Here is a 14,994-nt window from a genome sequence, read left to right on the forward strand (position 1 = left end):
CACCCCTTGTCGTCTTCTATTTCAACCCTGCATTGGCCGTAGAATATACCTCCGTAAAATACTTTTAAGACTGCAATATTTAAAGAAAAACATGTCTTGTGAACGAAACACGTTTTTCAAGTCATTTTCGGTTGTCGTTGATTTTTTTTTAAATGTCGTTTTTATTTTCCTGCTCAAATACAATTGGAGATTTGTGTTAGCTTTGGTAGACTGTCGGTTGGGCAAGTGATTTGTGATAGGGACTCAGACTAGCTAGGGAAATCAGCAATGTTCACTGTGGCTGGGATTTAGTGATGCCAAATTGGTACATGAGCGGCAAAAGCCTCAATACGGTAAGTGTAGAGATTCGCAGTAGCCGCGTTAAAATCACTTGCCCTAACTATGAATGCCCCAACCTTGTATGTGCTTGCTGATGACGTTAACCTATTAACACTGCATGTGTTTTGTTTTAATGCAGATTGTTTGCTTTCATTAACACCGCTGCCACCTACACAACTAACCTCTGTTACTGTTTTGCTTCTCTGTTCTTTTGCTAACAAAGTTGAGTTGACCAAGGCAGACCTACAAGGTAGAAAGTTACGTTTCATTCTAGACTTGACTGAAAGTTGCTGCGTGTAATGTCTTGTGTCACTTGCCCAAACTAGTTACTGCACTTTTTTTTAAATGGTTGAATTTTCTTTCAATAGTTACTACTTCCAATGCAAATCGCGAAGACTTATTTATCAATCGCATTTGACTAAACAGCACCGAAAGATAATGTACTTCTCACAAACTTTTGCCCGCTGAACTGGCGGTTCCAATCCCGCTGTCACTCACGCCTTGTACAGTCACTGGGGACCCACAGAGTGACGCAAGTTCCTTTTCTTGCACACTTGCATGGCCGAGACGAGAATCACGGTTTGCGCAAAGGTGTGAAAGGGAAAGCAAATGGCTGAATCCACATTTAAATAACCGAGTATCTGCTATTTGCATCCTCATCACGCAGAACTGCCACTGTTGCTTTCCCTCTGCACGAGTTTGAACATAATTACAACCATACGTTATTACATACCTGGCAGCAGTTTTGGCAATCAATCTGGAAATAATTATTGCCGAACAGCGAATGATTACTGAGGTTTGAAATCGCACACTGTAATATTAGTGATGAACACGGTAACGCATTTGCTTGAAATTTTTTGCCCTGCTATTTTTGTGACTGTGTTAAATCCTTTCATTTTAAGCCGGTTTAGGCTTTCATTTAAATGGCAAACAAAAATATTTCATTCAAATGCGATGATTTATCTTCATCTCGCATGGAATTATTTCAACTCCCATTGTCTATGGCAAGCAAAATCTGATCATTTCTGTAATGCAGTCTCGCAGATGGTTTTTCCCACTGAGGAAGCATAAGAGGACTTCCCCTTCCCCCCTTCTGTCCTCGTCTGAAGGCACAGGCTCTTGCTGGATAGGGTTTCATGGATGCCAAAGAATCATTGGAACCTCACTCAAGTGAGGCCATTCTTCACCTGTAAGTTAAACCGTGAGTCTGAGAGAACAAAGGGAACCCTTTTTTAATTTGTTCATGAGATGTGGGCGTCGCTGGCAATTTATTGCCCATCCCTCATTGCCCTTGGGAAGGTGGTGGTGAGCCGCCTGCTGGAACCGCTACAGTCCGTGTGGTGAAGGTGCTCCCACACAGTGCTGTTAGGGAGGGAGTTCCAGGATTTTTGACTCAGCCATGAAGAAGGAACACTGATATATTTCCAAGTCGGGATGGTGTGTGACTTGGAGGGGAACGTGGGTGGAGGTGATGGTGTTCCCATGCGCCTGCTGCACTTGTCCTTTGAGGTGGTAGAGGTCGCGGGTTTAGGAGCTGCTGCCAAAGAAACCGTGGTGAGTTGCAGCAGTGCATCTTGTAGATGGTACACACTGCAGCCACGGTGCGCCGGTTGTGGGGGAAGTAGATGTTTACGGTGGTGGATGGAGTGCCAATCAAGCGGGCTGCTTTGTCCTGGATGGTGTGGAGCTTCTTGAGTGTTGTTGGAGCTGCACTCATCCAGGCAAGTGGAGAGTATTCCATCACACTCCTGACTTGTGCCTTGTAGATGGTGGAAAGGCTTTGGGGAGTCAGGAGGTGAGACACTCGCCGCAGAATACCCAGCCTCTGGCCTGCTCTTGTAGCCATAGTGTTTATGTGGCTGGTCCAGTTAAGTTTATGGTCAATGGTGGACCCCCAGGATGCTGATGGTCGAATCCACCACCAGCTTGCATTTATATAGCGCCTCTCACAACCTCTGGAGGTCCTAAAACGTTTTACAGCCAATGAAGTACTTTCGAAGCGCAATCGCTGTTGTAATTTGCAGGCAACCAATTTGCACACAGCAAGATCCCACAAACAGCAAGGTGCTGCTGACCAGATCATCTGTTTTTTTAGTGATGCTGGTTGAAGGATAAATATTGGCCAGGACACCGGGGAGAATTCCCCTGCTCTTCTTTGAAATAATGCCGTGGGATCTTTTACGTCCACCCGAGATGGCAGAAGGGGTCTCAGTTTAACATCTCATCTGAAAGACGGCGCTTCCGACAGTGCAGCACTCCCTCAGCACTGCACTGGGAGTGTCAGCCTGGATTTTGTGCACAAGACTCTGGAGTGGAGCTTAAATTTCTGACTGAGAAGTGAGAGCCTGTCTCTTTAATGATGAAGTAAACAGCTGATCCCAATCCTTTCCTCATCGGACACAATATACCGGACCTTCAAGCACTGAGTGCTGGCCCGGAGTGGGAACACTGGATGATGTTTGCGCACAAGGGCTGATTAGCAACACTTATTACCACCCTGGCTAAAATCCATCAGGCAGCTCAAGAGGCCATCATTTCTTAACAAACCTGCGTGGCTAGTTTTCTGAATTGTAGTGCCATTTCAGCCTGATCAACTTCGGGTTAATCCATCCTGCGCCATATAACTTGGTGAACCTGTTATTAATATACTCAAACTAATCCCCAGCAAATTTATCACCATCTGACTTCATGTGTAAAATAACTATTTAACAACCCAAGGCTTCTATATGTAGCCTCTCCACTATGGGTGTCTGGAGACCATATTCTCTCAGTCAGCACAGTAACAGACCCTTGATTAAGCAAACAGTTTGATTATTCAGCAACGGCCAATTACTGCAGTTCACTATTACCGTTATATAATGCCTAGAAGCGTACATGAAGAATTATTTTGTACTGCAGTTATCCAGTCACATGTTGTTGATGGTGGAGCTTCACAATTGCAGAAGGTCAGTCAAGAAAAGAAATGCCCCAAATTACCCTTCAATTCTGGATCACTATCCAGTACAGAGATAGGAGATGGCGGACTGCCATTTCCTGTTGAGAGAGCGGGATGTTTTACTGACCTATTGTACCCTTGCGGTGCTATTTTGCGGGTTGTCTCTTTATGCAAAGCTGTTGTTTGGCAAACGATTTGTTTGTTCACCAAACACTTGGCATGATTTTGTGACTTGCGTACTTCATTGGCTGTAAAGCGCTTTGAGACGTCCGGTGGTCGTGAAAGGCGCTATATAAATGCAAGTCTGTCTTGCTCTCTTCTTTCAATGAGATGTGTTATTGCATCAAAAATATGTCATTTCCGTGGCTTGCACACATCACCACTGCAGTGATAATGATGTATGACTCCTGTCTGATCACCATCCTGAGGGAAAACTTTTGCCCGCCTTTTACTTTTTATTTTAAAAGGTTCATCGGATTACTCTGCTGCCCATTTAGGTTATTTGATCCCAGCTGCACTGTAGATTGATTAGCTTGAACATAGGAACATGAGAACAGGAGTAGGCCATTCAGCCCCTCGAGCCATTCCACCATTCAGTATTTTTTTTATTCGTTCCTGGGATGTGGGCATCGCTGGCAAGGCCGGCATTTATTGCCCATCCCTAATTGCCCTTGAGAAGGTGGTGGTGAGCCGCCTTCTTGAACTGCTGCAGTCCGTGTGGTGAAGGTGCTCTCTCAGTGCTGTTAGGGAGGCAGTTCCAGGATTTTGACCCAGCCATTAGATGATGGCTGATCTGTACCTGAGCTCCATCTACCCACCTTGGTTCTGTTGCCCTTAATACCCTTGCCTAACGAAAATCTATCGATCTCAGTTTTGAAGATTTCAATTGACCCCCCACCCACCCCCCCCCCCCCCCCCATCCGCCAGCCTCAACAGCTTTTTGGGATGATTCCAGATGTCTGTTACACCTTTGTGTGAAGAAGTGCTTCCTGACATCACGCCTGAATGGCCCGGCTTTAATTATATCCCCTTATTCTGGACTCCCCTACCAGAGCAAATAGTTTCTCTCCATCTGCCCTGTCAAACGCTCTCATCATCTTAACCACTTCAATAAGATCACCCATTAATCTCAGCCTGCTGGGCCAGGCTGCCACATTGCTCCTTCCGCTCCCCGGCCTGCTCCGATGCGCTGGCAGGTACAGCAGGTGGGGCGAAGGAGCAGCGAGAGAATATAGAGGGATGTGCTCGGGGCCCAGGAGAGGCGCGAGTCCGGGGCCAGAAGAGGCAATGACCCAGGGACAGCACGGGCCCAGCCCACACTGCGATATGTGTGCGTGCACTAGGTCCGTGCAGCAGAGCTGGTCTCCAGTCATCTTGGTTAACCCTTGCCACTGGACCAAGACCTAGCTCTGTCAAGCCCGTGTGGTGGCTGGTGTGCAACGGCCACCATACGTAAAAAAAATCCACGCACCGGCATCTTCCACCCTTCAGGATTTAGTTCGGGAGCTGGAATTTTAACACCTTCATTGAAACACCTGTGAACTTTTTGACGTGGAAGCAAGTCATCCTCGATTCGAGGGACTGCCTGTGATGATGATGATATTTAAGAGAGTACAAAAGTGACAGGTGAACCCTATTTTATAATCATAGAGTCCTACAGCACAGAAGCAGGCCATTCAACCCACCCTGCCCGTGCCGGTTCTTTTGAAAGAGCGGTCCAATTTAGTCCCACACCCCACCTATTTCCCCTGCAAATTAGTCTTCAAATACATGTCCGATTGCCTTTTGAAAGTTCCTGTGGAATCTGATTCTACCACCCCTCCAGTGTGAGGAAATTCCTCCTCATTTCCTCTCTAGTTCTTTCGCCAATATTGTTAAATCTGTGACCTCTGGTTTACCGACCCACTTGCCAGAAGAAACAGTTTCTCCCGACTCTTATCAAAACCCCTCGTCATTCTGAACACCTCTATTAGGTCTCCTCGTAACCTTTTCTGCTCTAAGGCGAACAGACCCAGCTTCCTCACCTTTTTCTCATAACTGAAGTCCCTCATCCCGGTATCACCCTGGTAAAGCTCCTCTATGCGCTTTCCACGCCTTTGGCATTCTTTCTAAAGTGCGGTGCCCAAGAGTTGGACGCAAAACTTCAGCTGAGGCTTAACCAGTGATTTGTAAAAGTTCAGCACGACCTCCTTATTTTTTACATTCAATACTCCTGTTTTCAGAGCCAGGTAGCCCATACACCATCTTGCCCTGCCACCTTTCAAAGGTTCTGTGAATATGCACCCCCAGGCCCCTCTGCACTTGCACCTGCTCCACTCACTGCTGGAGGCGGGACTGGTCTGCAGGGTGAACTGAGTGCTTCTTGTGGGCTAGAATCCCATCTCAGGTGAAACATAGAAACATAGAAAATAGGTGTAGGAATAGGCCATTCGGCCCTTCAAGTCTGCACCACCATTCACTAAGGTCATGGCTGATCATTCACCTCAGTACCCCTTTCCTGCTTTCTCTCCATACCCCTTGATCCCTTTAGCCGTGAGGGCCACATCTAACTCCCTCTTGAATATATCCATTAAGCAGGCATCAACAACTCTCTGCGGTAGAGAATTCCACAGGTTAAGAGTGAAGAAGTTTCTCCTCACCTCAGTCCTAAATGGCTTACCCCTTATCCTTAGACTGTGTCCTCTTGTTCTGGACTTCCCCAACATCGGGAACATTCTTCCTGCATCTAACCTGTCCAGTCCCATCAGAATTTTACATGTTTCTATGAGATCCCCTCTCATCCTTCTAAACTCCAGTGAATACAGGCCCAGTCGATCCAGTCTCTCCTCATATGTCAGTCCTGCCTTCCCAGGAATCAGTCTGGTGAACCTTCGCTGCACTCCCTCAATAGCAAGAACGTCCTTCCTCAGATTAGGAGACCAAAACTGAACACAATATTCCAGGTGAGGCCTCACCAAGGCCCTATACAACTGCAGTAAGACCTCCCTGCTCCTATACTCAAATCCCCTAGCTAGGAAGGCCAACATACCATTTGCCGCCTTCACCGCCTGCTGTACCTGCATGCCAACTTTCAATGACTTGATGAACCATGACACCCAGAGGGAGTTGTTCTTGGGGTGGGCGGTACAGACACTGTTGACTTCAGCAGCCCTGGACTAGGGGGATGAGGAAAATCAGGCAGGGTTCCTTCTCCTGAAAACCTTCCAGTGCAAATGTGGGAATGTCAGGCGAAGGCGGAATCAGAATTAACTTTTTTTTTTAAACATTTATTCGTTCATGAGATGTGGGCGTCGCCTGCAAGGCCAGCATTTATAACCCAGCCCCGTCCATAATTGCCCGAGAGAAGGAAGTAGTGAGCCCGAGGGCAGTTATGAGTTAACCACATTGCTGTGGGTTGGAGTCACATAAGGCTAGACCGGATAAGGACGGCAGATTTCCTTCCCTCAAGGACATCAGTGAACCAGATGGGTTTTTACGACAATCCGGTAGTTTCATGGTCACCATTGCTATCACTAGCTTTCCCTTCCAGATTTATTTCATGACCTGAATTTAAATTCCCCAGCTGCCGTGGTGGGATTTGAACTTGTGTCTCCGGATCATTAGTCCAGGCCGCTGGGTTATGAGCCCAGTAACTATGCGAGTGCACCCCCATACATGAGAGAGAGAGGGAGTGGGTCCAGGGTACCAGCAGAGAAATTCTGTTTGAAGTGATTGTGTATAATTTATTGGCCGACTATGAAATGGGAATTCAGGCCACAAGATGTAGAGGGAATGTACAGCTGTGGTCTGCTCCTCTCACCCACGTTTCAGTATCGGTGGTTCGGGCAGGGATAGCAGGAGCACACCTTCAAAGGGCCGGACACTCAATGGTGAAGAGAAAAAGGGCGAGGGTCACTTATAACAGCAGCATTGCGCACTCAGCCCCAGACCGACAATAACCAAGTACCCTGAGCTTCCCATTAAATGCTGTTCAGACCCATCTCAGTGGATATCACATGACAGCATAGAATCATCGAAATTTACAGCACGGAAGGAGGCCATTTCGGCTCATTGTGTCCGCGTCGGCCGACAAAGAGTTATCCAGCCTAATCCCACTTTCCAGCTCTTGGTCCGTAGCCTTATAGGTTGCGGCACATCCCAGTACTTTTTAAATGTGGTGAGGGTTTCTGCCTCTACCACCCTTTCAGGCAGTGAGTTCCAGACCCCCACCACCCTCTGGGTGAAGAAATTCCCCCTCAAATCCCCTCTAATCCTTCTACCAATTACTTTAAATTTATGCCCCCTGGTTGTTGACCCCTGTGCTAAAGGAAATAGGCCCTTTCTATCCACTATATCTAGGCCCCTCATAATTTTATACACCTCAATTAAATCTCCCCTCATCCTGCTCTGTTCCAAAGAAAACAACCCCAGTCCATCCAATCTTTCCTCATAGCTAAAATTCTCCAGTCCAGTAAATCTCCTCTGCACCCTCTCTAGTGCACTCACATATTTCCTGTAATGTGGTGACCAGAACTGCATGCAGTACTCCAGCTGTGGCCTAACCAGTGTTTTATACAGTTCAAGCATAACCTCCCTGCTCTTGGATTCCATGCCTCGGCTAATAAAGGCAATTATTCCGTACGCCTTCTTAACTGCCTTATCTACCTGGCCTGCTACCTTCAAGGATCCGTGGTCATGCACATTGAGCCTTCAGATTCAGCAGGCCAGGTGACAGACAGGTCCGCTGATGTGTACTCTTTTGTTCTCTAATGACTTCTGATGCGCCTTTTATATTCTACCATTTCCTCCAGAATAATGTCCAGTCAGGGCTGTAACGTACACAAGGTAGTACACATGCCTCTAAGCGGCACACCACCAACTCACATGCTAGTAACACGTGCGCATACCCAAAAAATGTGAGCGTGCCTGACTGGATGTGTGAGCTTATCCACTTTGGCAGGAAAAATAAAAAAGCAAATTATTATTTAAATGGAGCGAGATTACAAAGTGCTGCTGTACAGAGGGACCCTGGGGGTCCTTGTGCATGAAACACAAAAAGTTAGTTTGCAGGTACAGCAAGTAATCAGGAAGGTAAATGGAATGTTAGCCTTTATTGCAAGGGGAATAGAGTATAAAAGCAGAGAAGTCCTGCTACAACTATACAGAGTCTTGGTGAGGCCACACCTGGAGTACCGTGCACAGTTTTGGTCTCCGTATTTAAGGAGGGATATACTTGCATTGGAGGCAGTTCAGTGAACGATCACTAGGTTGATTCCTGAGATGAAGAGGTTGTCTTATGAAGAAAAGTTGAGCAGGTTGAGTCTATACTCATTGGAGTTTAGAAGAATGAGAGGTGATCTTCTTGAAACATATAAGATACTGAGGGGGCTCGACAAGTTGGATACAGAGAGGATGTTTCCACTCGTGGGGGAAACTAGAACGAGGGGGCATAGTTTAAGAATAAGGGGTTGCCCATTTAGAACTGAGATGAGGAGGAATTTCTTCTCTGAGAGTTGTGAATCTGTGGAATTCTCTGCCCCAGAGAGCTGTGGAGGCTGGGTCATTAAATATATTTAAGGTGGAGATAGACAGATTTTTGAGCGATAAGGGAGTGAAGGGCGTGGGTGGGGAAGTGGAGCTGAGCCCAAGATCAGATCAGTCATGATCTTATAGAATGGCGGAGCAGGCTCGAGGGGCCAAATGGCCTACTCCTGCGCATATTTCTTATGTTTTTATGTTCTTAAAGTTGTGTGATTGGCCGTGCATGTGTCAGCGTTGAAGCAGGCACTCCGAACACACCCTGCAGTGCAAACGGGACTCATTCTGAACATCGGCAAGCCCCCCCGAGCAATTGTGGCATATACGTGGGCAATGAGACTTCATCTCCCTGCACGTAACGGCCCGGTGTGTGATATAATACTTCTCCCAGATTGTGAGCGACTCACTGCGTCCAACAGGAACTGAAGCTGCCTTCTATCTGTGTGTGAGGTGCAGGTTAACAGCCGGGGAGCTTGAACTGGGCCAGCGCTGTCACAACACCAACCGTGCTCCAGAATAGGAGAAATTATACAACAATTGAAAAGCTGTCAGACTGGATTTCAAGCAATTCTGTGACGGGAAGATAATGACAAAAAAACATGATAATTATGTCTCGTTAGTTTTTGCAATCGGCCCTCTGGTCTTCCTCGTGAGGGTCCTATTAGAAACATAGAAACATAGAAAATAGGTGCAGGAGTAGGCCATTCGGCCCTTCTAGCCTGCACCGCCATTCAATGAGTTCATGGCTGAACATGCAAATTCAGTGCCCCCTTCCTGCTTTCTCGCCATACCCCTTGATTCCCCCTAGTAGTAAGGACTTCATCTAACTCCCTTTTGAATATATTTAGTGAATTGGCCTCAACTACTTTCTGTGGTAGAGAATTCCACAGGTTCACCACTCTCTGGGTGAAGAAGTTTCTCCTCATCTCGGTCCTAAATGGCTTACCCCTTATCCTTAGCCATGCTACCTCATGGGCCGAATGGCCTCCTTCTGTCCCATAAATATTTATGGTTCCACGATTTACGGGCATCCTGCAAAAAAGCTCCCCAACGGGAGTTCAGAGTGTGGGTATTGGTTAGCAAGCAAAGGTAGCAGTACATCTCTCACTGTTGACTCTCAGAAAGATATTGGTGCTGTGTCTGGCAAAGGCTTTCACCACAATTGCACACACACACACACACACACACACACACACATCGAAGGGCACACTGTGGCTTCTGACCGTGGGTTGACGGTGCGATTTGCACATCTTTATAAATGTTTTAAGTGTGAACGCCTCCTCAATGGTTTGACAAGTTTTTGTGCGAAAAGTGCCTGAGCCGTTCTGACCAGGACAGTCCCAGGATCAATTCCTGGGTTTGTGTTGGGTTTGTGAATCCCAACCAGGGCAGCGGCCAAGTATACCTAACGGCTCCCGAGTTAGTGCGCACAAAATGTAGGCAGAGTTCCTGATCCTAATCGCCAGGCAGTGCTCTGTGTGTGTGCATGTACGCGAAGGTTAGGAGAGGGCAGGATGGTGCCGGGCTGTGAGGCCTCCGCTAGTTGAACAGCCCACTATTACTCACCATCAAGGCTAACACTGACATGATGGTCCTTGGAATGGTTTGTAGAGAAGGCATTAAGTGACGATCGGGCCGTACCGGTAAGTGACTTGTGACAATCGGGGGCACTAGTGTAGTGGTTATGTCACCAGACTAATGATCTCAGAGAACATGAGTTCGAATCCCACCATGGCTGTTTGAGAATCTGACTTCAGTTTTTATTAAAAATCAATAAAAGTGACCCTGAAGCTGTCGGATTGCAACAACTGGTTTTATTAATGTCCTTTAGGGGAAGGAAAGCTGCTGTCCTTACCCGGTCTGGGCCTCCATGTGACTCCAGTCCCACACCAACGTGGTTGACCCTTAACTGCTCACTGAAGTGGTTCAGCAAAACACTCAAGTTGTATCAAGCTGCTACCTCATGGATTGCTGCGGTTCAAGAAGAAGGCCCTTCTCGAGGGCAACTAGGGACAGGCAATAAATATCACATCCCCAGAATGAATAAAACAATCGGACTGTACCCCGAGCAGAGAATCGATGGTTTTCGGAAAGGAGGGCGGGAAAGATACAACAAATGAGAAAGCAGGTATTAACATGGTCGCAGGTGCACTGGCTACCACAGTGCAAACTTGCCCCAGTGACCAACAGGCCAACAGTTCCAGCTTAGTTGATCAGAGTTCCACCAGGAGCTGAATCTGACCCCTGACCCTGCTAACCAAAATCAACTCTTATTGTGTTAGCTGTAGCTATTGAAAAAAAAACGTCAAGCGACGTATCTTAAAGGGACATCCATTTTTGTGAGAAGGTTTTTGGCGAACTTCTTCAGAAGCGTACAGTGCTGTGGCTGAATGCCTTCCCTCCCGCGTGACGTTGTCAAGTTGAACGTGACACGCGGTTTACCCGGGGCCTGTTCTGCCTCCCTCAAGTGTTTGACGAGCGTTTTGTTTTTCTTTAACGAGGAGGACAGTGCCTCTTAAATAAATATTGACAGGCATTGAATGGAGTTGGCAGGATAACTCCAGATCAGCCGCGATCTCAGCAAATGGCGGCACACGCTCGAGGGGCTGAATGGCCTGCTCCTGCTCCCATGTTCGCATCGCCAGGATCCGTGTAAGAAATGGGGGAGGGGTGGGGGGGAATAGACAGGATGAACACGATAATTGAGCAATCCTTTAGGCAACGGCGCGCTTGGAGGATAAACAGTCCGGGGAGTCACGTAACTGGTGTCCTCCAGATTTCTTGGGCAGGACGCAGTCTGCTTCAGTGACTCGTGAGTTGACAGCAGAAGTACACCATGCATTACACGAGATGCACTTTCAGTCTCATTTCTGTTTGGTTTTGGCTTTTGGAGTTTGTCGATGAACAGAGCTCTTCACTCTCTCGATCCTTTTTTTCCATCCACTCTTCACCCTTCCCGACGGCCATTCGCTTCACGTGCACATTATTTTCGCACAGGTTATTTGTCTTTTTATTTGAATCCCGCTTCCGCGCAGCAAATAAGCTGTGTATTTTTTGTCTTCTTCGTCTTCGCTGCCTGCATTCCCTCAAAGGTACCAGATGGTAACTGGCGGCCGATCCAACCGTTGCCCTGTGAATCCCCTGTGTATTTGACACCTGTTTCCCTAGGCAACCAGGGGTCATAGACTTAAAGTAACTGGGGGGTGAGGTATAGAGGGGAAATTTCTTCACCCAGAGGGTGGTGGGGGTCTGGAACTCACTGCCTGAAAGGGTGGTAAAGGCAGAAACCTTCATTGCATTTAAAAAATACTTGGATGTGCGCCTGAAGTGCTGTAACCTACAGGGCTACGGACCGAGAGCTGGAAAGTGGGTTTAGGCTGGATAGGTCTTTGTCGGCCGGCGCGGACACGATGGGCCGAAATGGCTTCCTTCCGTGCTGTAAATTTTTATGATTCTGTGTCACTGGCCCTCCCAAAAATGGTGGTGCAGGCTCAAAGGGCCGAATGACCTACTCCTGCACCTATGTTCCTATGTTTCTATGAATACCTGACCAATCAAGAATGCTGGCTCCATTTTCTTGGTGACATTCTAGCCTGAGGCCACAGGCGTTTTCCAAAATCTTTTGATCACAATGCTCATGGTATTCCTTTTAAAATGTTGAAGTATAATCCCAGGCAGACCGGGGATTAAATGCTGGCATTTCTAACTCAGGGAATGTAGTGGCCAACTAATGCTCTGGGCCTTTTCCCATTGCACTGCGAATTCTTCAGCTTTGACACTTGCCACAAGTTACCGGCACAAGCACGATGGGCCGAATGGCCTCCTTCTGTGCCATAAATATTTATGGTTCCACGATTTACGGGCAACCTGCAAAAAAGCTCCCCAACGGGAGTTCAGAGTGTGGGTACCCCACTTCCCGCCAAACCCCAAACAAGCTGACTGTAACAATTTGCATTTGGAGATGAATCTGGGGTTTTTTTTTCCTCTTGATTTTACTTTGAGGAAATCTACGGCATAACCGAGGTCCGGTGAGGGTGTTTTAACTGAAGAAATTAACGGGAATTCCGGCATCAGACTCCATTTCATGAGGGACTTTAGAATCCAACTTTGTGTGGGATGGACCCTAGCTGCTTGGGAATCTAAATGCCAGTTCTGTCAATGTGAGGGAGAAATCAGAATCGACACAATTATTTTATCGCCATGTTTTCATAGAATCGTAGAAACTGACAGCACAGAAGGAGGCCATTCGGCCCGTCGTGGCTGTGTCGGCTCTTAGACAGAGCAGTCGTGCTTAGTCCCACATCCCTGCTTTTTGTCCGTAACCCTGTAAGTTCCTCATCTTCCACTACCCTTCCAACTCCCTTTTAAAAATTATTTGTGGATTCTTTTCAGGTACAGCGTTCCAGATCCCGAGAACTCTCCGAGCCAGGGTTACCCATAAAGAACGAGGTTTATAGAGTGTACAGTGAAGGTGAAGCCATATCCCAGCACGAGTCACAAGACAGATACAGATGAGGAAGGGCACTTGACCGACTCATTCAACCGTCTGTTAAATAAATCCAGAGTTTTTCCTTCCAATATCTTCAGGGAGGAGGGGGGGGGGTGTTAAAGGGGGTAAAAGGGGGGGGCGGGGCAACCTGGGTCTGATAATCAAATCACGATACCTATTACAATTGTGGCATTCAGCTCCTTTAACTTGAGTCGTGAAAATTTCTACGTAAAAACCAGTTTAGTGCAGTTCTGAAATTTAGTTTCGAACCCTTGTGTCCAAAGTAAACTAATCTCGAAATACAAGAATGCCTCACTACTGTAGCTATTCTCCTTTTGATATATATTGTATATAATCAACTTAAATTTTCCAATGCAGGAGCTTAAAAAAAACACAGACCTTGGAGGGAATGTTGTTCACAACCTAACCTGGTTAGGCTTGTAGCCGTGTGTATACTTGTGTGTACGTGTGTGTGTGTGTGTGTTTTGAGATATTCAGTGCACGTGTGGAAGCAAACTTCTTGCATGAAAAGGTTTGGGGGGGTGGTGGGGGGGTGGGTGTGTACAGGAGCATGATCTTTACTTGTTTCCAGCTACCGTTGACTCTCTGGCCCTTTGTCTTTCATCTCCTCCAAGGTCCCAGCACAACCTGCCAGGACGACTCCTGCACCAACTACGGGATCTGCATCCAGCAATGGGAGGGCTACTCGTGTGACTGCTCCATGACTTCGTACAGCGGCAGTCAGTGCAACGACCGTGAGTGACCGTTTCCCTTCACTTTCCGCCCTCCCCTTTGCTGGCTGAGTTCAGCGTGCCCGTCGCGGAATGTCAATCACTTGGGAGCTGGATTTTTGGCTTGGATGTTGTCAGGGGGCGGTAACGGCGGCGGGGCGGGAAGGTTTGCGCCCGGGATCACACTTTGCGGCCTCGGTAAGCAAGTTTGGGCAGCTGGGCCCCGAGTCAGGGGACGCAGCGCTAAGGGAGGCATTTTACACCTCCTTTGGGGCGTTAGCGTGGGAAACACACGAGCTAAAGAGCCAGGCCGGGAGCCCTCCGAGAGAGATGCCTAAACCCCCTCCCCCCCTCACTCACTCCTTGCAAAAACATTCCCAAAACATTGTCCACGCCACCACAACACAAATCGCAAAAAAAATTAAAAGAAAAAGCAATCACACTTACCTTACGAGTCCGTTACTCACCTCTTCACTGACGGAATTGACCTATCTCAGTAAAGCCTGGACTATTAGTATTACCAGTGTACTTATTTTGGATTGAAACTACACTGCGCTAATATGTAAGTCAATCTGCTACGTTGATATAATTTGCACTTTCATGGGTATTTTAATCTACAATTGCAATAAAATCTATCAGATTTGCCCTCAATCATGTACATGCCAGCATGCTGATAAAACAACTTAATGGCCAGCCCTCAAGTACTTTGCAATAAGTCAACATCATTTTAATTTTACTTACAAATACAGATATTCTGGTAGCTTTCCCAGGCAGTCATTGCGACGCATGCTGTGGGGCGGATGGGTCAGGCGGGAGTCAAAACTCGCGCCGGAGTCGCAACCCGGGGCGTTGCACGCCGGGCACAGCTCTTCCGGGCCGGTGCTGCTCCGCGCCGCGTCTAAACCGGACCCGAGGATCGCGGCGGGGCGCCGGAAGCTGACCGCCGCCATTGCCGCCGTTCCGGGGGGGCAAAACGGAGCGGAGAGGAGCCGAAAATCCGCCCC

At 47.6% G+C, this 14,994-nt stretch overlaps 1 protein-coding gene across 1 annotated transcript in view; it reads left to right on the forward strand.

The window, feature by feature from the left end:
• The window catches only part of nrxn3a (neurexin 3a), a 2,272,338-nt gene that overhangs the window by 1,019,722 nt on the left and 1,237,622 nt on the right, over positions 1-14,994 (forward strand). Inside the window, exon 12 of the mRNA XM_070879627.1 lies at positions 13,895-14,014. Within this exon, the coding sequence (XP_070735728.1) occupies positions 13,895-14,014 (120 nt within the window). The remainder of the gene's footprint in view (positions 1-13,894; positions 14,015-14,994) is intronic.

This window comes from Pristiophorus japonicus, chromosome 4 (assembly GCF_044704955.1).
Source record: "Pristiophorus japonicus isolate sPriJap1 chromosome 4, sPriJap1.hap1, whole genome shotgun sequence".
NCBI lineage: Eukaryota > Metazoa > Chordata > Chondrichthyes > Pristiophoridae > Pristiophorus > Pristiophorus japonicus.